Here is a 27393-nt window from a genome sequence, read left to right on the forward strand (position 1 = left end):
CATGTTAGAGCACAGTTGCGAGTCTTGCGACCACAGTTTTGTAGTCTTCACGGCGGCTCTTGGTAACTATTGTGCCGAAGAACTATAACATATCTCTCGAGTGTAAATTCAGAATGTAAACAAAAATGTGAAGATTTTTTGGAAGTCATTAGAAAGACAACTCGTACTAACTATTTTCTACAGTGATGCCTGCGCTTACACCACGGCCTGTTCCAAAATGTAACACTTTGAAGTCACCGATTATTTCCACAATTTATTCTTATTATTGCTACACTTTCATCATCACCGATACCTCGGTGCGGTTCGAGGCTGCCCTTATTGTCACCTTCATTTACAAAGTCCTCTCGTAAAAGGTATGAACTGCGCTTTAAGGTATGTTTGCTACCGTTTTTGAGCTTATCTTGTCTCCAAACAAATACTCATAGTCTATCATTTGTACCTTCCCTTTCATGAATGCTGCGCGCTCGGTATTTCGAGGCCAAACGCTGTGTGCGTTATAAGCGTGAAACAGCAATCTTGATAGGAAAGTAGAGAAAGCGCGGTCTCCAAAAAAAGTTACAGTTTAGCCCGAAAGGAGAAGCATCGATTGCGATAGCAAATTGGCAGACAGCTATACGATAAGAGGATAAAAGCTTTATCGGCCGTGTACGCTCGAAACATTCGTTAACCGGATTAACGAGCATGGTGTCAGCGTGCACAAGCAAACACATCAAACTCGATGAGCGCGGACACTCGCTATCAAAACGCTTGTGTGAACAAGCGGGGCAGCAGCAGCGAGCGAAGTGACCTTCATGCTGTCTATCGCTTCAACACAAGAGCGGCGAGAAAGCACGCACAAAGGGGTCTACAGATTGTGGGGATGCGTGACTCTCACGCCTCCCCTGAGATCTAGTTTTCCCGCATGGCTCGTCTCCTGCAGGGCGGCTTCGCCCGCCGCGTGGCCTGGCGCCCGCGGCGGTCGGGTGGTACAAGCGCGGTGCGAGAGATGGCGCGAGCGTCGCGCCGCTGCGGGGTTACTCGGGCGTCGGGAGACAAGGCGCTCGGGCTGTTGGGTTCGAGACAGGAAGCGGGACGGTCGTGCCGCACGTGCAGTGACCCTCTTGCCCGGTCGGCGCGCGGCGGGGACGTCTCCCGCGTGCGCGCCGACCCATGCTTCTGCGAGACCGCCTCGCGTGGCCGCCCTCGAACGCGCCACGATTCGCGTGACCATACACGCGAACGACCAGGCCTTGGGATCCAGCATGGGGCGAACATATTCGCTCGCTTCCGGTCGCGGTGAGTCAGACTTCTAGATTTGTCGCGCGCCCATCGGCATGTTTTGTGGATAGCAACTCGGCTAGCAGGCACTGATTTATAAAAGGTGCAATAAATGCCCTTGTGATTGTTTGCACTACTGTGTTGTCGTTCCTTTGTCCCAAGAGCACGGGTGTGAGAGGACGCCACATCTGGCTGCCCAACGTGGACCTCTTGGGGCATCGGACGATAGTTTTAACAGTTCTGCTTCGTTCGAGACCTTTGTTTGAACCGAAGCGTAGGCCTAGCGTGAATTTTGATCGCTAGCGTCGGCGGCGTGCTTTCTTGAGCGAGGTGATGGTGGCTGTAGTGTGTTTGAACATGTCAACATGCTGAGCCTTTCCGCAAGTGTTTTTTTTTAATGAAATTCGTCAGTACGAGAGCCACGTGGTCTGCATCCTGGGAGAGCGAGGCTGAGCGCCCGCAGAGCAGTGGCAAGCCTGAAGCGAGTGAGTACGGAAGCCTCGTGGGTGATCCGAATTTCTCATGTAAATAGCTTCTCCTATCTCTTTGACTCTGATGAAGTCGCGGCTCTGGGAGCCGGGTGGCCGCGGGCCACGGGTGCCACTACGGGCTGACTGGTATTGCGGCCTGGCACCGGGCGCTCCGACACCGTCTGGGACGGTGGGCGCCGTCAACTCGGATGCTGCGTGCACCGAGCGGAGTAGGACCACCTCACAGAGCTAACGTCTCCTCGCGGCTGCCTGTTTTGCGCTCATTTTGGGTGTTTTTGGGTGCCGGTTGTTGTCAGGGTAGCGACGATTTAGGCCTAAGGCTTTACGAAGCTGCCTGTCGCACGTGGAGGGACACAACCTGGTGGACCGTGGCGTTGAGGTGTTGCAATTCGCTTCCCTCATTCTATTTAGCCTCGCACGAATTGAAATTACTCGTTCGACTCAAGAAAGCGAGCTTCGTTCACGTGAACTTAGCATCTGAGTAGCTGCCCGATCTTTAGCTAGCCGAGTTGAACATCGTACCACGTGGGCGATGCGCATGCATAATTCCTCTCCCTTGCACTACTTTAGTGTTTGCCGAGTGCGTTGAGTTTACGCAGCGTGATTGGAGTCACCCCTGGTTTGCCGTCACCTGCACATCGCCTGCTGCTGCCCCGGACTACGATCGAGCCACCCCGGGCGATGGTGATGCTGTGGCCAGTTCGGCGCGGCGACTTCGGCGGCCTCCTGCATCCAGCTCACAACCCTCGATGGCGGACAAAAGAGCCGGCGGTCACCGACAGCTACGGCGGCTCTTCCCAGCAGGGCGCGTCGGCGCGAGCGACGCTTGTTCGTACCGACTACTGCGTCGTCGTCTCCGGAGTCCTGGCCTGGCATCGTGCCGTCGAGTCTGCAAAGCTGCCGCTGTGACCGGCGGACGCCAGCGGTGCACCCAAGGACAATGTCGGCTCTCATGTTATGGACAGCGTGCGGACATTTCTTCGGCGCGACCACTGTCTAATGTTCTACCTTGTTTGCGAAGCACAGTTTGATGTTAGACCGTGTCACATGTCTCGCCGGAATATGTAGTGATTTAAGGTTGGGGGGATGTGGGGATGCGTGACTCTCACGCCTCCCCTGAGATCTAGTTTTCCCGCATGGCTCGTCTCCTGCAGGGCGGCTTCGCCCGCCGCGTGGCCTGGCGCCCGCGGCGGTCGGGTGGTACAAGCGCGGTGCGAGAGATGGCGCGAGCGTCGCGCCGCTGCGGGGTTACTCGGGCGTCGGGAGACAAGGCGCTCGGGCTGTTGGGTTCGAGACAGGAAGCGGGACGGTCGTGCCGCACGTGCAGTGACCCTCTTGCCCGGTCGGCGCGCGGCGGGGACGTCTCCCGCGTGCGCGCCGACCCATGCTTCTGCGAGACCGCCTCGCGTGGCCGCCCTCGAACGCGCCACGATTCGCGTGACCATACACGCGAACGACCAGGCCTTGGGATCCAGCATGGGGCGAACATATTCGCTCGCTTCCGGTCGCGGTGAGTCAGACTTCTAGATTTGTCGCGCGCCCATCGGCATGTTTTGTGGATAGCAACTCGGCTAGCAGGCACTGATTTATAAAAGGTGCAATAAATGCCCTTGTGATTGTTTGCACTACTGTGTTGTCGTTCCTTTGTCCCAAGAGCACGGGTGTGAGAGGACGCCACAAGATCCCTTTAAATATGTATACGGCGCACGCGACCGTGCGCGGCTGTGCGTAGTACGCACTTGGTGGAATCCACGCCACGCCCCCTTGCCTCGTGCGCTGCCTCCCGCTTCCCTCCTTTTCGCGCGCGAGATTGAGCCGCGAACGCCAGTTCCCCTTGCGTCCGGTCGCGAAGTACGCATTTGCGGCCGGAGCACAACGCCGCCCCGCCTCCCTGTTACCCATCCCCCACGGCCTTTCGCGTGACGGAAGAAGAGGCGTTTGATCTAGGATTTCCTGCTTCACGCACGCGATTTAGCGGCGATTCAGCCGTGATCGTCGGATTCCCTCGTGTGCTTCCACTCGCACATACAGCATACGACGCATGGCGATGGTGCTATCTCCCTTCGAACGTCACGGCGACGGCAAAAATGCGCCTGGAGTGTACATGTATTTGCTATCGCAATAAAGAGGAGACGCAAGCAAGACAGGTTACGTTGTTAGTTTGGGAACAAGATGCACCCCAAAGCGTGTGAACGTATTATGGAGTGTGTGAGTACTCGCCTCAGACATCTCCTTCGCAATTAGACTTCCAAGCGTGCCGTAGTTCAAGCTTTCGGGAACGTCTTGTTCGTAGAAAACTGGTGAAAGGGTGTAAGCAGTCGGCACCACCAGGCTTCGGGTGAGGAGGGAGAATTCCAGGACGCCTTTCGACTGGTCTTCGGTGAGGCGGTCTAGACCGGCAGGCTGATCCCTATCGCGCACCACCGACTGGGACATACTGAGAAGCCGCAAGTAGTCGAAACCGAAGGTGCCTTGAAGTCTGAAATCTAAGAGTACAAAAGAACTTTCAGACGTACAAAAGTTCGCTCAAGGTTATGCGACCCCGCTGCATACCACCTCATAAATTTTAATTGGGGTAGTAGTTTGAGTCTGTGTAATAAAATGTGCTTGTTAGAATTGACCAGAATTTGCATCGCTATAGGTCGCAGCCATCGTTTGCCTAAAACTGGGTCAACTGGCAGAACAGACGCCCCTCCCCGACCCTTTCATATGAGATCAGTCTCTCTCTCTCTCTCTCTCTCTCTCTCTCTCTCTCTCTCTGTCTTCTTTTTGGGCAGGTTTGCTGTCAATGCTTGCGCGTCGTGTGGTTTTTATCAGGTACACCGTCATCAGACCAGCAGTCCTTGAATAGGCCCCGCCAGAAGATGGCGACAGGGTTCGAAATTAGGTTCGCTTCCCTCAGACACGGATGCTAGAGTAAATGATTCTGCTGCGATTCTGTTAATTATGTGCGAAAGTAAAGTGACGCAAGGTCTCTCGTCTCGAGTACCTGACGACGAGACGGTACGGGAGAAAAGAGACGCATATATAGGCGCGCGGCCATTTCCTATACATGCAAAGAATCAAGGAGGCACTTGAGAGAATTTTTGGTAAATACGTGGTAGGCATTGCCTTCGTGCCAACAAAATAAACTAAGACCACAGCACGTACTGGCGAAAGACTGCGAGAATTACGACGCGCTCTGTATGGACGAAAGTAGAAGCAATTAAAGAAGAATTAAGCCGCCCAAGAACGACGGCAGAAAGTCCAGCGCATGCTCGATCGCTTTGGCGGAGCATAATATTTCTGCTAACGGCATCACTGATTGATATTTCGGTGATGGAATCACAACAGACCAGCTATATCAGTCAGCTATTAGAATCTTCATGCATGCAATCGACCGCACACGCGACCGGACGCGGTGTGTATTCTTCCCAAGATATACACAGGTATTTTGTGCTACCTAGCGAGTAACTGGACTCCGTCACCTTGCTTTTCAATGTGAACAAGGGACCCATAGGGGCCTCGAGACGTCAGTTATACGTTTTGTTTTGTTCAACCTTACACGAGTGCTTATTCTATGTTTACTAAATGTTCTGCATAATACGAACGGAAATTCTGTAATGTCAGGACATACCTATATATGTTCTTAAACGCTTTTCTGGGAGTTTTTATGCGCCGCTCATGTTTTCGGCTTGTTTGAAATTCTCTTTATGTACTTTGCGGAGGCACTCGCTCTGTTTATTTAATTTTATGGGAGGTGAACTACGATTTGAGGCGCACTATCATGTTTATCGTGAGTGCGTTTTCACTGGTATTTCCTGGAAAGTAAAAGTCTGTAGATGGTGCCTTTATGCCTCGCGGAGTACTCTGGACCTTATGCTACACGTAGATTTCTCTGTAATTGTGGCTGCAATTATTGGAATTAATTAATTAACATGAAGAGCGTTTACCTGGCATTGCTCACCGGACTATTCAAAGGATTGCCTTATGACGCCAACACAGCAACCGCTAGGTGTGCAATGATGATTTGAACTTTGTAAGGTAAGCATTATTTCATGATGGCGTAAGATAATTTGTTGAGGCGGAAGATATTCAAATGTCATTCAACAAGTGTCGCTAGGGTGCAATTGATCATGATCATCAATGGTTCTTTTGTGAATACGATTATACAAGATAGAGTGCACAAGCGCTGGAGACTGCTTCCCGCATACGTTATACAGTATAGTTTCCTTCAGCATACTGGTGCGGAAACATTTGGTCAGCGCGGCCACAAAGATTTCAAAATTACCACTTTAAGTGCTTTAGACCTTTTATCGGACTGCCCGCTCAAAAGAGTGAAGAAAAGCCGATAGCGCTCGTATGAGGTGAAACAGTCCCAAATATGTGCTTACTATTCATTATACTCGTACAGCTCAATTTGGCGGTATCATTTCTCAACATGTGCTCAAATCACTGGTTCATCTTTCACTGTAGAAGAACGATTATCACTGCGGCGAGGTGACATAATAACGTGATATTTACAGGCTTAAATCGCATTTGCTTTTGCCTGTTTCTGCTGCAATGGCGGCTAAACGGTAAGGTTGGTGTTGGCGCTCTTTGTCTACCAAAAGCTATCTACGCCGACGCATAATGTCCACAGTACCCAGCGTTTAGTTGCTGTTGCAATACAGCAGCACCACTGGGAACACAAGCGGCACAATACGCAGGCCTCTCCTGCGCCTCCCTGTCCGACGAGGCACTGTTACCCACTCGGGTAGCTGTCGGCGATTGTGGTGAGCCCAATATTGACCTTTCCTCCTCTTTATGAGTGCTTACCGTTGCTGAATCTTATGATGTCTACGCCTTTGATAGGCACGAAAGCAGGGAAGGCGTCGAGCGTCAGCCCGCTCATCTGGCTGTTGGCGCGGAAACGGGTCACGTTGTCCATGGACGTCGAGTAGGGACTCTCATTGCTCAACGAGAGGAGCTGTTCGTACATGTCCCTGCACAAGTAACCAGCGGAGCAAATGATCATTTCATGCCATTAAATTGATCAGTACGCTGAACGTCCGAAGGAATAACAAACAAGAACGGTGCCTCTCGGAAGCACAGTATCGGCCGCTATGGCTTAGCGGCCATGGTATTGCGCTGCTTAGCACGACGTCACGGGATCAAATCCCGAGCGCATTTCTGTGGGGACGAACTGCAAGAACGCCCGTGCTTTGGGGGTACATTAAGGACACCCTGGCGGACGAAATTAATCTGGAGTCTCCCACTACGGCGTGCCTCATAACCAAATCATTGTTTTGGCACGTAAAACCCCAGAATTCATTCGCAAGCACAGGAACAGATAAAATGCTCGCTGTTGGCTAATAACGCGCTATAACGGATGTCTTGCATGGAAATGGTTCATCGGCGAAGACGATTTTAGTTCTCGTTAGTCTTTGAGACGAATTACCAGAAGTAAGCCTTTCTTCAACTTGTGTTCATTCTTGCTTTATTACTGTGTTCGTTGCATGAAGAAGTTTAAAATGGTATAGGCAAATTAGATCAAAGCGCACCTGAGGGATATCACAAGAGAGTTTGTGAAATAAATGAACTCACAAAAAATGTGTATTTACAAGGTCACGTGCAATTGATTTGTTGCTGTTCTTTCGACTGCCATCCTCTATTTATATATGGTGCTGGAAATGTGCTCATGAACAGGGCCCCACGCACTGGCCAGATGGCACTTCGGGTACTTCTTCAAATTCCTACAAGCGCTGCCGACGCCAGGTTCCCGTCAGACCAAAATAGCGATCTCGGACAGCTGTTGCCCGCTCGACGCGTTCCTTGGACGATATACGACGAGACTACACTTTCAACCGAAACAGACGCGTCGTTTTCATAGGTCGCTTGAACAGAGTACGAAAACTCTTTCCCATTGCACAGTGAGCGTCAGAACACATACTTCACGGACCTTACTCACCATATACGAACACTTACGCCCGGTGTGCTGGTTGTAAAATTTCGCAGAATGTGGAAACTCTCGGCTCGAGATAAGCGGTGACTACATGCAGGGCAACTCGAATGCTTAACGTTCCCTGCAAATATGCTGCCTCCACTCGCTAGACCATGTAGTCTGTAGCACTGCGGTTAGGATGGAGCACGTGAGCGTTCCGTGTGCTTGGATGATAAATCGATCGCTTATTTATAACTGTTTCCAGGAAGAGCTGTTGCACGAGTCTCTGTGCCAGAAATGATTGACACTAAACTTTTGATGGCAGTTGCTCATATCACAGAAAGTCAAACGGCATGCTTTTGTTGCTGAGCAGGTTTGATACGAATCGCGGGTTTTCCACTCGGACGTGGCGCTGGACGCATTACTGTACGGGTGGAACGTAAACGCGCTCATGTACTCCCATTAGGTGCGCCTGAGGTACCCCCGGTGCCCAAGTTACCCCAATATCTTGTGTGCCCAATGGACTTAGTAAATAATAATTATTTTTATTTTATTATATTAATTCCTTAACTCACGGTACACGCTGCGACAAAGACAGCATCGCGTCATGCAAGGCTTTCAAGAAGACCGGAGTGTATGGAAAAAAGAAGAGAAGCTTCATATAATGTAGCGCCGTATTTCCTAACAATTCTTTCTGGTGGGCATTATTTGAGCCTTTCGTCATTGGCTCGCACGAAGGCGCGTCTCTGTTATTGCCGCCATCAGCCACTCCCAGAGACGAAGAAACTAACGCCGTATATATAGATGAATAGAACGAGATCGCTCCGTTTAAATACTGCTTTCAGATTTTTTTTCTCTATATGATAGGCTAGTCGTTAACTGCAGAAAAAACAAATGACAGCACCGGCACTTCTTCTATGTAGAGAGAGAGAGAGAGAGAGAGAGAGAATAAACTTCATACACAAGAACACACGATCACACGTAGTGCCTCCGCTCTGCAGTGGGTGGTCCCTTTAGCCCAGGAGTACAGCGGCCTTGGCTGCCCTTCTCGCTCGGTTGACCAAGTTTAGCTGGTCCATCAAGAGGGAGCTGGACAGCGCTGCCTCCTATAGCCGGGTGGTGGAGTGTGTTATGGGTGCGAGGTCTGGTGCGCTTGTGCAAGCCCACACGATGTGGAAAAGCGTTGCGCATTGATCGCGGTGTGGGCGTTTATAGGAATACAGCGCAGGGCGTATGACGTGGCAGATACTCAAGTGTGGATTTGTGTTTGTTTGGAGTTTCCGCCATATTACGGCTTCTGTGGAGGAATGCAGTTTAGGAAATATTGATTTATATTACTGAATAATATTATATATTAGTTAATTATTTTATTGAATTCAGCGAGGCAGACGCGATACTCGTTGTTTAATGTTAAGTGATGGCTTATGTGACAGCTGTACTGAAGGTGTGGTGAATGACGACAATATTGCATACTTGATAGAATTAAGCGAAGTGAACGATACGGTTAAAAAAAAAGCTTACGACGTTGGTATTCTGTGAGAGTGTCATGAGCACGAGGCACGAGTGAGCACGTGATGAGAACGAAGAAACGAAACATCAGCGCTGAGCACGCTCAAACAAATCTCGCGGTGATTACGAACGTCCACCTACTTAAGACACAGTCGCTCCAGGGCAGTCGTTTTAAAGGTTAGCTAAGCGCTTCTATCGCATCTTGTGATGTTTGTCTCTCTCTCTCTCTCTCTTTGGTTAGCAACACAGCCACCACTCGCAGGGGTTTCGACACACGAACAATATATGCAGAAGAGCTTGCCTCATGACAGAAATGTCTCCGACATTGCTGTGACGGCTGACTGTGCACACAGCGTAGAAGCAACGCCTTACCCGACAGCGACGGTGACGTGTGCGTAGCCAGAGACATCTGCGATGACGTAGGGCCACGATGGAGAGAGGACTCGCCGTGTTGCTTCCATGCAGGCGTACACCACACCGGAGTCCTCACTGTCGCTCTGGAGCACGCGCTTCCGGTAGTCATACTGTAGCACCTAAGAAAGCCAGGTTAAGTATAGGTCACGCTATCTCGAAATTTAATCATCGACGAAAGTGTCAACGAATTCGCACATAGTGCTCGTCAAGAGTATACACTTCGAGAGTGTTCAGCAGTTCTTTGCGCGGTCCTTAGCCTCTTCTGGAGAGTATGAGTAAGGTCTTATCATTCCAACATTCCATTCCAAGTGATCCCGGAGGTCGACAAAATCCGGGTGGTCGGCATTTATTTATTTCTTTCACAATACTGCAGGCCAGATTGGCGCAAGCAGGAGGGGCATGAAAACACAAATCGTAACAGCACTTACATGGGAAACAAATATGAAAAAAATTACATTGCATGTGACATACAACAGAATAAAAAATTAAAATATGACAGAGCAGAAACGAAAGCAATGAACATTAAAATTTCTCATAAGAAAATTGTTTCCTTTCTACTGAAGAAACAAAGCTTGAAAGGCCTGTTCCACGTCAGGAGAGCGAAAACCCGATTCAGGAAGCGCGTTCTAATCAGGTATTGTTTGAGTGAAGAAAGTGTGCTTAAATGAGTTTGTTTTAGCAAATATAGGCTGTAATGAGTGTTCGCTATAATGGTGGTTCCTTCGAGTAGTGATTATAGACAAGCGAAGGGGCAACGGCGGGACCATTTCCCGCCTTACAGCCAAGATTACCAACGCAGTTCGTCTTATCAGACAGGTCGCCAACCGCAAGGCCGGGATGAAGGAGGAAAGCTTGATTCGGCTTGTGCACTCCTTCGTAATCAGCCACGTCAACTACGTTGCAGCCTTCCACAACTGGGGCGCGATCGGAGATATTTTGTTCGATACGCGTTCTGTTCAGTTGCTGCAACGTCACAAAGTTGCAGTATGCAAAATTTGTGACAGCGGGGCGGAGAGAGCAGCCAATCAGGAAGCGGTGACCTCCCCGGAAGTTTACCTCCGTCGTTTGTCGTCTGCTTGCAAACAGTATACTAAAAAGCCAAATGTTTCTCGTCTTCCAATTGAAAAAATCTCCATCTAAAAAAATGTTTTTTTTTCTTCTCAAGCCCAAACACGTTTTCAAATACTAGTACGTGTGACTACTGCAATTTATAACTATTAGGTTCTTTGCGTCGTCCCTAGGTGGTGTCGCGCACAGCGAGAAGGAAAAAGAAAAAAAAAACGAAGGGAAGAGTGGCGCACTTTTCAAGAGGCAGCCACAACATCCCAGTGGCTCGCTGGCACCGATGATCTTGTCGATTTCTCTGTACAACCAACGAATTATTTGTTTCGAGAAACAAAAACGACGCCGGAATTCACTTTCTGCCATTTCTTCAAACGCGTTTCGCACCGCCACCCGCTCTCCTCCTTCCTCTAGAAAAGCCAGCGCAACAACCTAAGTTTCCAACGGAAGCGCAATTTCCTAGAATTAAACTATGGATTGGATTCAAACGTGCCATTCCGCAGCCGAAAAAGCTGCCTGTTGGATCCAATCCAATCCACCAGACGCGCCATGCGAAGCCGTATGATCGCTCCAAACTTCTCAACTCCCGTCGCGTTCGGACGAAATGCTCGGTGGGCGGATGATTGACAGGACCGTGTCGTCATTTTGACGTCACCAAAAACGGGGCGGCGCCCCGCGGCTGGCGACGTCGGCGCGGAGTAGGCCAATCGCGCGCGCCGGTAACCGAACGAATGCGCCGAACAACCATCTCCGATCGCACCCCTGGATGCAGTGTGAAAAGAATAAGATCACCGTCCTGATACGCCGAGCTTACAAGGCGGCGCTCGGACTATTCGAGTGTACGAACACCAACAAGCTCCTGAGCCCCGGGGGTACACAATAACCTCGAGGAAATTACGGAAGCGCAACGGACCGCCCAGCTGGAGCGGCTCTCTATGACCGAAGCCGGCAGGCGTATACTTCAATCCTTGGGCTTCACGCCCGGGGCGAAAAAGGCGAGTAGCGACGTTCCTGTCCCGGACGGGACCCGGCGCCGGATTCTGGTAGACCTCATCCGGAGAAAGATGAACCCGGAGTTTGACAAGGAGAGAAGAGCGGCGGGGGCCAAGGCCCTCATCGACTTTCACGCCAAGGACGAGCACGCACGGTTCGTGGATGCGCCAGAATACCAGGGAGGCAGCGCGGCGTTCGTAGCTACCGTCATCGAGGCGACGTCCGGCGCGACGAGGGCAGTCGCTAGATTACGAGTTCGAGAGGCGTGTCAGGCGGAGGTGGCCATTGCCCTGGCCATTGACGACCCCGGGTGCCAAATGGTGTTGTGTGATTCGCGAAGTGCAGTGCGACATTATGCCAAGGGCAAAGTGTGTGCTGAGGCTGTGCGCGTTCTGTGCTCGGCTGACCTGCAACGGGAGAATAGGTATGGTAAAATCAAGTGGTTCCCGGCCCACGCGGGCACCGATGCGTCGGAGAAGCACGATAACGACAACGATACGGCACACGCAGTAGCGCGAGCGCTATCTAATCTCGCCGCTGCAACCGACCGTCCAACGTGGTGCAGTGCCAAGGACCGCATGAAGACGTTCAACGAACTTACACAGTTTCACCGCCTGGCTCGAAAGACTTTCCCACCCCCGCACCCGGGGCTGAGCCTAGCGGAGGCGGTGCTGTTCAGACAATTACAAACTGGTTCCTTACCCACCCCAGTGTTAATGAATCATCTGTACCCGAAAGTATATGTGACTGATGTGTGCCTCGTGTGCCAGCGGGAGAGGGCCACCCTGACGCACATCCTGTGGGATTGCACCAAGTTCCCCGACGAAGCTTCGACAACAATGATTCCGCCGCGACTCGCGGCTGCGGCAGAACGCTACGACCACGAAATCCAAACCTGGACCGTCCAGGAGGTCTCGGCGGCTCTTGAAAGACAAAGGTCGAGCGAAACCGACGGAACGTTGCCTCTCAGGGCGACCGACCGCGGGTGTAACACGCGCTGGAGTTGAGTAGAGACCACCCGCTGAGAAGATGTCAGGGCCCGCGTCGCGGCGCCATTTAGTCATGGTGTTGTCCTGCAGGCGACTAAATAAAGTTGTTTCGCTCTCTCATCATCCCAATTACTTCATTTTCACGCTATGCCGCGAGTTCTTATGTGATGGTCCACTGCTGCTTGCTACGAGTCTCAAACGCTTCTTATGGTCCGCTGAGACACAACAGCGCATGCATGCTTTATTTTCTCCGCTTTACCACAACGTACACATACAGCAAATATGCACCGTATTTGTATCCTTTTGTTACAACTATTTGAAAACTGGCCAGTGTTAAGGAGAGCACTACGCACTCCAATCCACTTGCCACATAGTTGTAGATCTGCCGCAGCGCCTCCTATCGTGTGCCCTTCTACGCAACGCCACGCGTTCCGGCGCGGCTCCTTTCCCACTCTATCACCGTCAGCCCGCCAGTCGCTCTGCCAAGGTAAAACATATCCACTTCGTCGAACGTCAAAGTTTGACCTGCATAATGCTATTACACTAAAGCACAGGCATGGACTGCGTTGGCATAACTAGTGGCGCACCCAAGTGTTTACATGCCTCCTGGATCGTCTCATGTTAAAACATGGGTTCCGCTCCAATGGTAACGGTTTAATCTGTACAGCGCTATGGAAGTGCTCAATTATGATGTTTATTGAGTGAGGTGCCAACTCCGACGCCATTCGCTGGAAGCAACCTTTACGCAGAGTTTAATTTCTAGCCTTAGCTCAAGCGTTCAATCGTATTCTCTCGACACTACGTAATGAAAATTTGAGCATCTTCGTAACCAAAGGCTTGTTTATCGGCTAAATGCGCGCAGATGTTCTTACCTCGGCTGAAGCCAGCAGGTACAAGTAAAGCAGCGCGACGTCAGAATGTTGTTCGAGCGTTGCGAAAGCGTTCTTAATCTGATTGTATCCTGTGACCACGAGGCGCTTCTGCCAGTCTTCCGCTGGTTCCGTTTTCCACAGATAGCGGACGAAGGCATTCCACCACTGATTGCCCTTAATATACCAGCTGAACACGTCCAGGTCTGTCACCTGCACCCAGGTGCTGTCGAGGCCTTCCGTGCAGCACAACTCGGACTGCAGTGCTTTGTCGACCCGCAACGCCAAGTCAACCATCGTTGCGAAGCGCTCCTTGCTCAGACCATCGACAACGTGCTTCAGGTATCGTACAGCGTCCGCCTGAAAAACCCGACAACAATGTTTGTTGGAACACCTAAGACAAATGAGATGTTAATACACTTTTCATACTGTTCTTTTCGCATAAAGAAATAATGCTCTTCTAATTGTGACCTTAGTAGTGGCAAGCCCAAAAGAACACAAGAAGAAATGGGGAAGTGCCTCCATCTGAGTGTTTCCCCCCCAGGAGTTTCCCAAAATGTCATCGAGCTTGACCATCTCTACTAAGGCGCGTTTAAAATGTTTGCCAATAGCGATTATTACATCGTTCTGAAGTTATATCAATACAAAATACGAGAACTTGTGGAAAAACGTTTTCGGCATACCACTGGTTCAAATACACCAAAAGAATGTTAAAATATTAACGTTACGCTGACATCATCGTCACCGCGCTTATCGTGCGAGACACAATGAAGTAAAGAATTGGTCGTGGTTTTTCAACACAAATTCTGAAAAAAGAACTCTTGAAGTTTATGTAGAGCTTTGAAGGAATACTACACCAGCTCAAGCAGCAGGCCCTTGAACCGTTTTAAGTCTATATTTAGTATCGTTTTAACAGTACTGTTGCGATATGATAAGGTTCACTCAGCGAGGCGTCCGATCATTACTGGAGAGTGGCAGCATGCGTGAGTGATACAGAGCCCGTCTCCACCCCTTTAGTCAGCGCACTTTCATCACCTTTATTTTGCGTTTCATGAGTGACCTGAAAAACCATTAGCGAACTCTCTTCACTTAAAAAGCGCACGTGTACGTTGTAGAATAAAGCGAAAGGGTCGCACATTCGCCAAGACAAAAACAGTGACCAATGTGGCTGAATCGTCGCAAGAACTCGAAGTGTAGTCAGTGAAATAAAGCAAGAAAAGAAAGCAATTAAGTATACACTGAGTAAAAGCAAATAGATACAGAAAGAGAGAGAGAGAAAACACACTAGCAATTGGGACGATGGAATGCTCTGTTTGTATTACTTCAAGCCGGCTCAAAGGTACACTACCCAATGCTCTACAGCGTGCTAGCGACGGAACGAGCTGCGGTGATTTGGAGAAGTCAAACATTGATCTACACCTCCGCATCTACACTTCCAACGGCGCTTGTCTACACCCCTCAGCTCAGCATTTATACCGAAGGCGTTCATCAGCGGCATCATGAAGATAACAACAGTACCGATAGTACTGATTCATGAAGGAGCTGGTCTGCTTTAAATGTACATCACTGTTTACCTCACAGGGAGCGTGTCGAAAAAGTAATAAACTTTTTCGTTATTCCTGCGAGGGTCATCTGCCAAGACCCTTCGCAAAAATCTAGCCTTGAAAGCCATGTGCATCTACACCTTTCGTCAATGGTTTCAAGAGTTTCATTCATAGAGTTAATATACAATGTAGTCTGCAGATATACTTTTTTCCATCTTCTTTTGGAAATGTTTTCGTAAACTGATTTGTCAACACGGGCCATGGGAGACTTTTTCCAAACTCGCTTGTGCGTTCAGATCACTTTTTATTTATTTATTTTTATTTTGCCCCAAAATTTCTAGATTGTGACTCGGAACAACAGTACGGTGCTATGCCCAACAGGCCAGCCACCGCCGACAGCGCTTTCATACCATTCACGCGTGGCTCGATCATTACCATCACATGCCTGAGCTCTACGACAAGTCTTATTGCACCAATTGCAATAGATCCCTTAAGGTATATCATTTACTCTGGCCGTGATCGCAAGCTCACATAAACTACGAACAGGACAAGCGCAAGCTTGAAGAAGCAATCCAGAGCGAAGAACTCGCTCCCCAACTCTGGGCCGTCCAGCAGGTCCACGACGCCGCCAGGAAACTCAACCTCCCGGTTCCGTCGTGGGAGACGCCCACTCCATGAGAGCCCAAAGCTCTCGTGGCCTGCAGGACCTCGAATAAAGTTGATTTCCTTCCTTCCTTGAAAATACGGGAGCACGTGAGTGCGCCCACCAGTTTCAGTCAGGTCACTGACTCAGAAATGGAAAGCGCGAATTATCGTCAACCTAACTATTGTACTTCTCATGCGTCACGTCGCATAGCAACAAGTTCTTTAGAAGGCGAAAGCGCTTCAGTTTCCCTTATTCTACCTTCGTAGTCGCTAGTAATTTGGGAGACTATCTGAGACCGTATCGGCTCCGGGATCGGCCCAATTCCTCGTGGTGTGTAGCGCTTTGAGGCGCTGTGTAACAATGTTTCACCCGCGGGATAGGCTCAAGTCATAAAGGAACAAGTTGCAACATTTCTTCGTGGGAGTGCAGTAAATTGAACATCATATCGGCGCCGTCATACTGTAGTGTCCGTCGTCTGCTGCGGTCCCTACGGCGTATGTCTGCCTCTAATAGTGTTTCCATTTGTTGATTCTAGCTGCATATGCAAGTGAGCCTCTAGTGGCCCTTTCAAATAGCTTTTTCGGCTGTTTTTGTGTATAAAAATTTATAAAAATGGCTAAACAATCTGTTTCTCAAAGGCAGCGCCTACACTGCCGGCAGACGAAGCTCGCTCCACCACATTACGAACTTTCCACGCGCGGTTCTAAAGCTTGTAGCTGCAGCTGAGGTAGATAAAGCATAAGCGCAAAGGGTAGGTTGGAACACCTGCCCCAAAGATCACAAGAACATTTGTTGGGGTGCAACAAGCATGTAAAAATTGCTTGCTACAGACAACTTCTACAGCATTTACCTTTCAAATAACAAACTAGAACGTGATTTGTAGTGGGCAGTAGATAATGATAAAACACCGGATCATGGTAAAACACCGAAAGTGAGATTGTGTCCCCGCTGTTTGGTTTGTGAACTGCTCACCAAAAGGATTTTTGACGCTGGTGGAGAAAGGCAGTAACATAAAGCGACACGAGTTGAGACTCAGTTATCGGTATACGGAAATATAATGGTCAGTAATTAATCCCGTTCAATTCTACGCATTTAGCTGAGTTCGATCTTTTACAGGTTCGTATTCCTTCAGTAAGTGGTTCATTTCGCGAAGCTTACAGAACTGCTCGGCCTAAATTTTTTTGGTGCCAAGGGACAGTATACGCAGTCGAGGACGGCAGACGATTAGGTGGGGTGATGAACTTAGGGAATTTGCCGGCGCAGGCTGGAGTCAGTTAGCCAACACAGGATAATTTGACATCGCTGGGAAAGGCCATTGTCCTGCAGTGGACGTAAAAAAAGGCTGATGATAATGATTATGATGACGGTAATGATGATGCCTCTGAGACTGAATGGTTGCAGCCAACAGGAAATCGAAGCTCGATTAGTCGTGTGGGATACAATGACAGTGTAAAGATTCATTGAGCTGGTAAAATTCAATCGCATTCAGAGGAGGCATTTGGTGCCTTCTTTAAAGGGTAGTGCTTTGTGGATTGACAAAGTTAATGGGTCTCTTCGCAAATCTCGCTGCAAGAGGTGCTTTATTGTTCCTCTTCAAGGCAGGACAAGTTAATCTTCACTGTTTAATATATAACTTGGATGCACCTACTGTTGTTCTGAAGGTTGTTTCAATTCACTGTTGTAGTGAACGGATGCGTTCGTAAGAAATAGGTGCCTCAGCATTACGATGGTCGATTGATACGCTTGCGAAAGGCGCGTGCCGTATCGTAGAATGAAGGCTGCACCTTTATGCTACCTTCTGGCTTGGCTCTCGATCGTAAAAGGAAGCTTTAGCTCGGTAGCTCCTATTTAAATGCGTGTGAACGGGTAAACATTTTTTTTCTCGGAAACCACTGAACTGACATTGATGAGGTTTGTTGCAGAAAAGAAAACTTTAAGATGTAACTGTGCATAGTGGATTGAACAGATATACAAACCGATTCAGGCCGAACTGAACAACTCTTTGGCGCTCCGGGATCCAGAGGAAAAATAGTTTCGGTTAGACACAAAACCTCGCATTTTCTCAGGCGTTCCCAGGCGTCCTTGAGGTGGCACAAGTCTTTTCAAAGCTTTGCAAATGTAGTGAGTTCTCGATATTAGTTGCAATTCCCTGAACGTTTCGAGGAGCCGTTGGTTTATTGTCACTGTTCGCGTTAGTTGAATTAAGAGAAGAAAATAGTGGCTTTTTTTCTTGCACGTATGAACAATCTGTATTGCATATTTCCAATGCTTCAGATTGCAATACCCCGCGTGTCAGTGTTTCGGAGCAAATTGCTTTTCGCTCCATTTCATGATTACGTTTTCTGGTAGTTAGCTTTCAGCGTTTTGGACACCATTTGTCTTTCTGGTGTCGCACTAACCTGTACACTGCATAAACTTTACATACGCTCCAGAAAAACAGCGAACGCCAAACACTATAGGAAACTGGAAGCACACAGACACTGCAGGGCCCGCTAGGCATACTGCAGAAGCAATAGAACGCACACAACAGGATCAGTTTTGGCGCGGGATTAGCATTTCGGCATATTTCAGTATCGCATGTAACACGAAGAGTCACTTCGCAGCTTGCAATACGAGAACGCTCAGGTAAAACAGAAACGTCTGGTGCGTGCTGCATTACGCCTCAGAATCTCACTCCATTCAAAGGAGTGAGCAGCCCATTCATAATATGTAACGACGAGAACTACTGCCAGTTAATGCAATATAAGCGAAGATAAACAGAATCAAAATATAAAGGTTGCGGGTACACACGCACACAGGACCGGCTCATGAAGGAAGCTCTATTATTAGAATGCAAAAAAAAAAAGCCGTTGAAAGGAAGGCCAGCTGCTTTGCGTTACAAGAAGAGGTCGCCACAGTAGCGCTGGTCATTTATGTAGTTGCGGTTACTGTCTTATCGTTTTCGAACTGTTTAACTTAACATGCCCCACAACATAATCAAATGACTTGCGCTTCCACGGGGCTGCCTCGGCGCGCGCAGTCCAATGCTAGCCAGATATAGCCATACTCACGGTCATTCCGTGGCCTCTTCCTTCAAACTTATCGGCAATCGATCGACCCGCGTAGAGATGCACGTAGCTAGGTGTCGAGCCGTTGCGCTCCAAGCGTGCTCCCCACAGCATCTCGAGTCCCCACTGTAACGACATGTTGAGCGCAAACTCCATGCCATTGCGCATTTCGCCTTCCACGAGCAGCGCAGAAAGCTCGCGAGGAACTTCCAGCGGCGAGGTCTTGGCAGCGCTGAGGGACGCGTAACACGAAGTGTATAGGGACTGGAGCACATGGCGGCCAAAGACGTTGGGTCTCAGCGTGGGACCAGACAGGAGCGTCCTGTGCGCAGTGGCAGACTTTGTACATTAATAAATGATGTTAGCCAGTTTAGAAAGTTAAACGTTTGGCCGTATGGGGACATTCATTTGACGTCATCCGCGAGAAGCGCTAGCGTCGTTCGCGGTTGCCGCCATATTGCCGGTCGCGATTTGAAGCGTTCGCTAATGTTGTGTGCGTAAGTTGCAGACGCACCCTTACAAATACTTCCAGCAAATTAAGCACTCACGGCACCACGCACACGTGATCTTTTTGATGTATGCTGTTATATGAGCTCCATACGACGGCTTCAAGTATCGGCTGCTCGCACGAGACCTCCTCTGTTGCTCCGACGCCGCACGGATGATAAGATGGGGAATTTGGCGTGGTTATCGGGCGATGCTATCGCCGTCTGGCGGGTCGAGGCCCAATGCATATTATAAAGTTGTACCCATGTCACACAGTAAATTTAACGACGTTTCCAATGAATGATAATTGTTACGGTTAATGTCATTATCACCGCACGCTGTCACACGGCGAGAACTAATGTCATTTCAATATGGTGACAACGACGATAGTAAAAAAGAAAAGAGGCAAAAACAGCGTCAAAACCACTTTTGTTCAATAATTATTTTCCAACACGATAAATTCCGTTAGAATATGTGATCCTTCCTTTCACACCGTGCTTTTGGATCAGTAACATTTTGACACTGCTAGCCAAGTTGAGTCAAGCCAAGCCGAAGAAGTCCGCTACCTCTGCTACAGTGTACTAGACTAGTTTACCTCTGCTGAAGAAAAATCAAAATGGCACTTGCGTGTCCTCGTCGCTGTGATGTACGTGCGGATTCCTAATACCCACATGGTCGGCGCTTGCGATAGGAAAACACACGCGTGCATTTACGCCAAGTCAATCGAAGTGGCCGTGGCTGACGCTCCAGTGTAAACAAACATGACCGCCGCAGTCAAAGCCAGAGGGCCGTCGAGTCACTGGATTGAGAGTAGCTTTCTGTAATTATACAACTGAGATGAACTTAAATGTCATTACAGCAATATTTAGGTAATAAAATCGACAGAACAATAGTTATTTTTGGTTAAACAACACAAAGCATGTCCTGGTTGCGAAGCTGACGGTAGGCTCCAGGGCTAGAGAATACACATTCGGTTCCAAAACGAATACGAATGAGATTCGGTTGGAAATGCCACTTTCAACTAATGTCATTACATTTTACTGTGTGGCAGCAAACAAATGGGATTATCAGCGAATTGTAAATGACATTAGATCTGCCGTGTGACGGCGGTATTAGTTTACTTAGTGTAATGGTAAAGCCAGACAAAAAGAAAAAAGAAAAGATCTCAACCGCAATGGCGCCGCCGTGTTCGCACCTGTAATTTTTGTATTTGACAGAAATATTAAAAAATATGATGCAACAAACAGTCATTTATACGTAGCACGTACGTATGGACACTGTGCAAAGTTTATTCCGTATATTTTCTCAAGGATCCGAAGGCTTTATATAACATTTTGATGTAAAATACAGGGTCCATGAAAGCACGAGCTTGCAGGAACTTGAACTAGATGTCGCCACCATACTGAGGTAGGCTCCGGATCGCGTTGATTGCGCGGCTCGTTTGAATCGTATCTTGTTGTCTGAGCCTGCACGCCTGCACAGAGCAGCAGCATGACGGTGTCCTTGCGGTTACCGCTTTCAATGCATGGGTGTTATGGGTAGCCTTAATTACTCTAGAGTTGGTTATATTAACTTTATGATGCTAACCCTCTATACAGAATGCCAGAATACTGAAAGCAGCAGTTGTTACGATGAAGTAAGATATGCGCTCATAGAGTTCGCATAAAAAACTACTAGTTGGTCATACTAAGTATAACCTACATCCCTTTTGCCAGACGTCCGTGGCGACACTAAGTTCTCAGTGTGCGCTGCACAAGCTAGATGGTTCACGTACTTACTCATGAAAATAACACAAGGACAACACGACAACAAAGCGGACGGCCCTATGCTTGTTTTGACCACAATTTGTATACTGTTGTCTTTCCTTGCGCCACTTTTTATGATCAAGTATGAAAACTTTTCAGCTCATTGCCGACACTATTATTGTGGCCCCCACTGGAGACTCGCTCGCATGGGCTGTGATGGTGTGTCAGCTCCTGTTAATTCATTACAATGGGCATAACGAACTCTAAATGTTTTATAACAAGCAACGTCAACATGGCAGTACGGTAACGCGAATGCCTACAGAAGCTCAGCCCATCGTTTATAACTCATTCACTATAGTAATTTCTCGTCGCAACAAAACAACGATGGAGGCGAACAAAAATCGACTAATTCAATTTAATCAAAATAATCAGCCTGCTCTAGATAACAACGTATTTCTAATTTCAAACTATTGTTTATGGGCTGCCTTTCTGATTGATTTTCAAGGGCGTAGGCTCCGTAGATGTCCATAGCAAACTGTACTATCTCGAAAGCTGTGTACCAGCGGTGACAAATTAGTGGCTTTGGTGCTGCGCTGCTAAGCACGAGGTCCCGGGATCAAATCCCGGTCACGGCGGCCGCATTTAGATGGGGGCAAAATGCAAGAAAAGACACGCCCCGTTTACTTAGATATATGTGCACGTTACAGAACCGCTGGTGGTCACAATTAATCCGAAGTCCCCCACTACGGCGTGCCTCATAATGAGATCGTGGTTTGGACACGTAAAACCCTATAATTAAATCAATTTAAAGCTGTGTCCATAGAACACACGAACTCGCGTTTTCTGGCTATGCAGATACTGCGTTGTTTCATGCACGATTGCGCAACATGAGCGTGCTATGATCATCTGTACTTTGGATTGTTTCACAATAAAGCCCATTGTGTATTGGGGTTACCTAGAAAAAACTCAAAAGACAAGCGATGGTTTCGGGAGGCAGTGGTGACTTCTGTTTCGTGCTGCACGAATCGACCACTATAATTTATTGATGCGAAAGTATCAAATAGCCGTTGAGCGAAAAAGTCGGCGGCGTCTGTAGCAACGAAGCGGCATCTGTATTCACATTGGCTGCGACGCCACGTCACGCATGCGCATCAACGGAGCAGAGTGGGCGAATCGGCTGCAATGCTAGCGCGCCAGGTGTTGCGTGAGCAGAGAGGACATCACCGCGACGCCACGTCACCAACGCGCCTCGACGGAGCAGATACAGCGTCGTGACGCCATCGGGCAAGACAGCCGTCCACGCGGCAGTCGCGTCACGCGCTTCCTCGGTCTCTTGTCGCGCAGTACGTCGGCGGCATGTGGCGTTGGCATCGCTTGCTGATACTGCTTGCTGACTCGGGCAGCACGTGCCGCCATGGTAGATTACTCCCAGCGCCAAACTCGGAGGAGCGCTCAGCGGCGTACGATTGTAGAGAACGATGTGATTACCTAGCACATGCGTGTCAAAGAACGGAAGTAAGGCAGTTGGTGTTTGTCAACGTAGGCGCCTCGCAACGCAAACGTTCACGCGCATTGCGTCGGCGCTTTAGTTTCGACCTCCGGCCAGCAACATTGGACCGCCAACCACCGCGGCCACAAAGACGGGCAAAAGTGCCAAACAATGATCATCTGTATCTCATCACTCGCCTGTTGACTGTCTCGTACAGCTTGGACAGGGAACTGGCGACGTACGTTCGGTTGTACGCGAGTGCGTCGGCGCTGCGGTCCCACTGGTCGCAGGTGTAGGCGTACATGTTGTCGCAAGGCTCCGCCGACGGGTTGAGCAGCTCGTGCAGCTCTTCCATGGCGGCCAAGCAGGCCTTGCCGTCGTACTCGAGGCAGAAGGACTGCCAGCGGACGTTGCCCGTTGTCCACAGGCGAAGCGAGTAGGCCACGATGAGCGCTGCCGGCAGCGTTGTCAGCACTGCGCACAGCACGCCCACTCTGTGGTCGCAGCAGAAGTGCGACCGCGCCTTTCGAGTGCTGCTGCTAGGGGAGAGTTCCCCCCGAGCTCGGGATCCTGAAGACGAGGAATGATCGTGTCACTTGAGATAGCTCTCGGAGGCTATCATCTCTAGTCGCGTTCGCGACATCATTGAGGCCGTAGCTTCGCAGAAAGATAACTACAAGATGTATTGAGCGTCAATAGATTTTACCGTGTTGGCTCGATTCTAAGTTCCCCTTTTTTGTTCTCGAAATTATTAAAACGTGGCATGTGCATCAGAGTCGAGAGCGAGACGGAAAGTGCAGTATGTTTCCATTTATTTGATTTGTAAGATATAGATGCGCACATGAATGTACAGGAGGAGGTCCCCAAGAACATAGTTGAAATGGGACCTCCTGCAAAAAACGCATACGATACAAAATAAAATAAAATAGAAACAGCAGTGTGTGCGTATCAGTTAAAAGAAATCATAATATATATATATATATATATATATATATATATATATATATATATATATATATATATATATATATATATATATATATATTACCACAACAGAAACATAAGTTCAGTCTCCACCATGAAACGCGGTAAGAAAATTCTTTATAAACGGAAAAAAGGGCGCATACACAATTTTTAGGATGAAGCAACTAGATTACAACACTTAATCTCTAATCCAACAATCGACCAGTTTCAAAGCCCATGATCTACCATATCGCAGGCGCCGGAAGTTCTTGTGGGAGCACATAGTAGCAGTAATAGTACATCAAGCGTCTGGGCAAAGAAGCCGGATGCCACGAACGGGACCAAATAATAGGTGCTCTGTGCCGTTGCAAAATGATAAGGAAGCCTAGGAAAGCGATGACGAGAGATACCCGGTCCTCCATGGCTACGATGGGATCAAATTTATTTTGCAATAGAGAATAAAACTCCAATGCTCTCTGCTACTGTCTTTTTCTGGTGAGGAAACAAACAATAGAGAACAGTGCCTTTTATAATTTCGATGTATAAAAAGAAACGCGAGGAAAAAGTCGGGTGCCCGTTGCCGTCCAGGGTCGGTTATTACAGAGTACATGCGTTATTCTTGTTACCCGCCTGTTTGGTTCTTATTCTGGCTTCTCGTTTGTATTTATCGTTTGTTTTAGAGCGCAGCTCTTCGGCGGCCGTTCCTTCGGCGAGCGTGGGCGTAACCGAGCGAACGAGCACAGCGAAAGATGAGGGAAAACGCGCAGCGCAGCGAGGGATGAAAAAGGCGGCGAGAGCGAAGAGAACGCGAGGAGGAGAGTGAAGTGGAACCGCGATGAGAACAGCGAAGGAGGGCAAAGCGAAAGCGTGCGAAGAAAATCGTAGTGCCACGCACGAGGGTCACTGCGGCGACTGCTACGAGATGGCGCTAGAGTAGCGCGCGTCGCCTTTATGGACACAAAGCGCTGCATGAGCGGAGGTTGTCTGCGCCGGCTGCTGTGAATCGCGCCCACGCGTCACCCACGCGCTGCCTCTCGCGATCGCCCGATTAGCGAGGCCGTCGCGTCACACCTCGCTTTGTTTGCAAAGTGCCGCACGGGACAGATTGTCCTCGCGAGCCAACATGTGGCGAAATGAAAGCAGATATACAGCTGGGCTCAGATTTTGCGTTAGGGAGTATCGTAACTGTCGGTTAATCTTTTGGGATTCGAAATTGCCGTGCATCTCGTTTTATTTTGTGTCAATAATCCGGATACGTCAGTGTGATTATTATTAAAATAACCATTTATCTACCACTACTCTCTTCCCACCGTCCATGTGCATAATTGTGTGTTCTTTCGAAAATCTATAACTTAAATGACCCCCCTTTATGAAGAGCATATTTAACACGTCGGCGGTACAGGACATGCCGTTTAGATCGCAGCTTAAAGTTGGCGTGGCGTTTTGTCGAAAAAAGTTATATCGTTATTATTTTACACCCAGAACAGCTTCTGGATTGGTCTCCCCTGTTTGCTTTCATCGCCACAATTTCGCACCGTGCCAGTTTGACAGAAGCTACGCGCAGTGCATTTTGTTGCATTGCACAATGCACGCAAGGTGCCTCGAGCGGCCAGTCTCGCGGCAATTTTGCTGCTTTTGCGGGCTTCTTTCACGCTAGGAAAAAAATTTTTATGTAGCACGTATATTGAGCAACGGCAAGCTGTATTGGGAGTTTTTCTTGTCGCTCTACAATTTTCTCATTGACACTTTTCGTCTAATGATAATATTTGTGAAGCTTATTAATAAAAGACTAAGTATCTAACTAGGCGGAATGAAAAAAAAAGATAGTTTGAGCATCTCCAAGCTACGGCAAACAACATTACCTCGGTTCTCTCCAGCTACATGGCATTCACATATTTTTAAATTCTGGCTAAAGTTAGCTGGGACGCCCTGTATAACGTCATACCCATTTCTTTTTACAAACCAGTCCTTTCTGTAATGGCAAAGTACACAAAGTATTTTGTATAAATGAATAAATAAATAAATAAATAAATAAATAAATGCGAGGACACCTAAGCACTTCGTGTGAGTTGTGTATGTGAAAGCAATAATGTCCAATTGAGCGTCGCTGAGCAATCCTTCGAGTTGTGAACTCCTCGCGGGTTAAGCGAGCGCGTTAAAGGGACCCTGAAACGCTTTTGACGATTTACTAGAAACACACTGAGTCGTTAGAGTAGGTCCTTCTGATCATTAATTGGCACATCTAAGTGCCCCGCGTAAAGCGTGTAATTTATTATGAGGTTTTAAAAAGGCACATCGCTGCCGATGGCAGCACACTGCTCGGCGGAATTTTAAGCCGCCCCTACCCAATATGACCGAAATCACCCATACGACGTCAGTGGGGCGAGCTATCCGATTGGCTGACAAGGTCACGTGATCGATAATTTTTCCACCTTTATGGTAAACAAATGATCTTCGTAATAGTTGGAATGTTAGTTTATTTGTTTTTATGAAAAGAAATCAACATAAAGAGAATGCACAAGAACAATTTTTCAGTACACTTAAGCACTTCCGGCACACAGCAAGTGTCGTCTGCTTGTGTTACAACGTGCACCGTCTTTGACGAGAGCTCCGCGGTCAGAGTTGGTCTGTCTTTTCGCGAGTGCTGATTCGACTTTGTTGCGTTGTGGACTGCAAACGTAGCGACTGGCAATATGTCAAGCTGCGACATCGTATCCCTCTGCAAGCCAGTAGACGAGTGGACTGGCTGCAGCGCATTGGACAGCCGTTATCCGATGGGCGCCAGGATTAGCGCGATTGTGGCCTTCACTTTACACCAGAGGATTACTAACGCAATAGCGTTTCGCGAGTACGGTATTAGGGCAAACGCAAGCGCAAGGGGACAGAGTCTGGCCGCTTGACTGTGCCGTAACGGGACGAGCCATGACATGAGCAGAAGGGCGAATGTGAATGGTCTGCACGGTGCAGCCACCTGGTAGCACAGAGCTCAACCACACACAGTAGCAACAACGAAGGGTATTCTTCTTTGCTGCTGGTGTGTATTTTTCGCAGGAGTGTAATTATCAACACGTTGTTTTTATAAATATTTAAAATGTTTTACACATGGTTAGAGCAAAATTAGCGCTTTGTTTGGATGGTTAAGTGCTGCGCCAACAAGTGTATGGGCCGTGCAGACCGATGAGGCCGCTCACGTACGTCTACGCTAAAGTTCTTTCATCAGCTTGAGTTTATGCCTCCAGTCATTTGCCGAAATGACCAGCTTCCCTGTGGTTACCGGAATACAAGACACGTTCGGCGCTACCACAGAATTCTCGCAACGCACGCTGCTTCGATAGCTCGCGCTTGGGGTCGACGGCCAAGCGGCTAGCGGGGCGGTCTCGCGCGGGGGGGGGGGGAAGGGGGAGGGAGTGGTCTCCAAAACAACCGGAAGTGGACGATGTGACGTGGCATCGTGAAGCAGAACCAGTGAAGGCGGAGCTTAGCCCCGCTCGCTCGGCGAACGAGTTGGAGGAAAAGCATGGCTAGGGAGGAGGGTAACTTCTAATCGCTTGTAGCTCCATTAATACCTAACGCTTCACTTAAATTGTGGTGCGAATGTTCTACTTAAGCTGTACCCTACGCGTCTACAAAATTTGTCCGAACCGTTTCAGCGGCCCTTTAAGACGCCTGACGCGTTTTGATTTGGCCTTACGGAAGCGCAGTTAGAACTAAGGCGAAAGCTTACGCGGCCAAGGAACGCGCGGATAACTCTGGCTTCCGAGAGCGAGAGCGAGGATTATGTGGCATCGAAGCGATGCCCTTTCCCCTCACGCAACACCTGGCGCGCTATTGCGGCAGCAGTTGTACCCTTCCGTCCGCTCTGCTACGTCGAGATGCTCTCACGACGTGGCGCCGCAGCCGATTGGAATTCACCTGCCGTTTCGCTGATACAGGTGACAGACGCCGACTTTCTTGCTCAGTGGGCCCATTTAACACTTCCGCATCAAA

General features: G+C 48.8%; 1 protein-coding gene across 1 annotated transcript in view; it reads right to left on the minus strand.

Moving 5' to 3' along the window:
• Nucleotides 1–27393, minus strand: part of LOC142570482 (uncharacterized) — a 40076-nt gene that overhangs the window by 1658 nt on the left and 11025 nt on the right. The window contains exons 4-9 of the mRNA XM_075678865.1: nucleotides 22641–23013; nucleotides 18727–19045; nucleotides 13490–13846; nucleotides 9532–9692; nucleotides 6546–6712; nucleotides 3969–4234 (exon numbers count right to left, since the gene is read on the minus strand). Of these exons, the coding sequence (XP_075534980.1) occupies nucleotides 3969–4234; nucleotides 6546–6712; nucleotides 9532–9692; nucleotides 13490–13846; nucleotides 18727–19045; nucleotides 22641–23013 (1643 nt within the window). The remainder of the gene's footprint in view (nucleotides 1–3968; nucleotides 4235–6545; nucleotides 6713–9531; nucleotides 9693–13489; nucleotides 13847–18726; nucleotides 19046–22640; nucleotides 23014–27393) is intronic.

The sequence above is a fragment of the Dermacentor variabilis genome, chromosome 2, assembly GCF_050947875.1.
Source record: "Dermacentor variabilis isolate Ectoservices chromosome 2, ASM5094787v1, whole genome shotgun sequence".
Lineage (NCBI taxonomy): Eukaryota > Metazoa > Arthropoda > Arachnida > Ixodida > Ixodidae > Dermacentor > Dermacentor variabilis.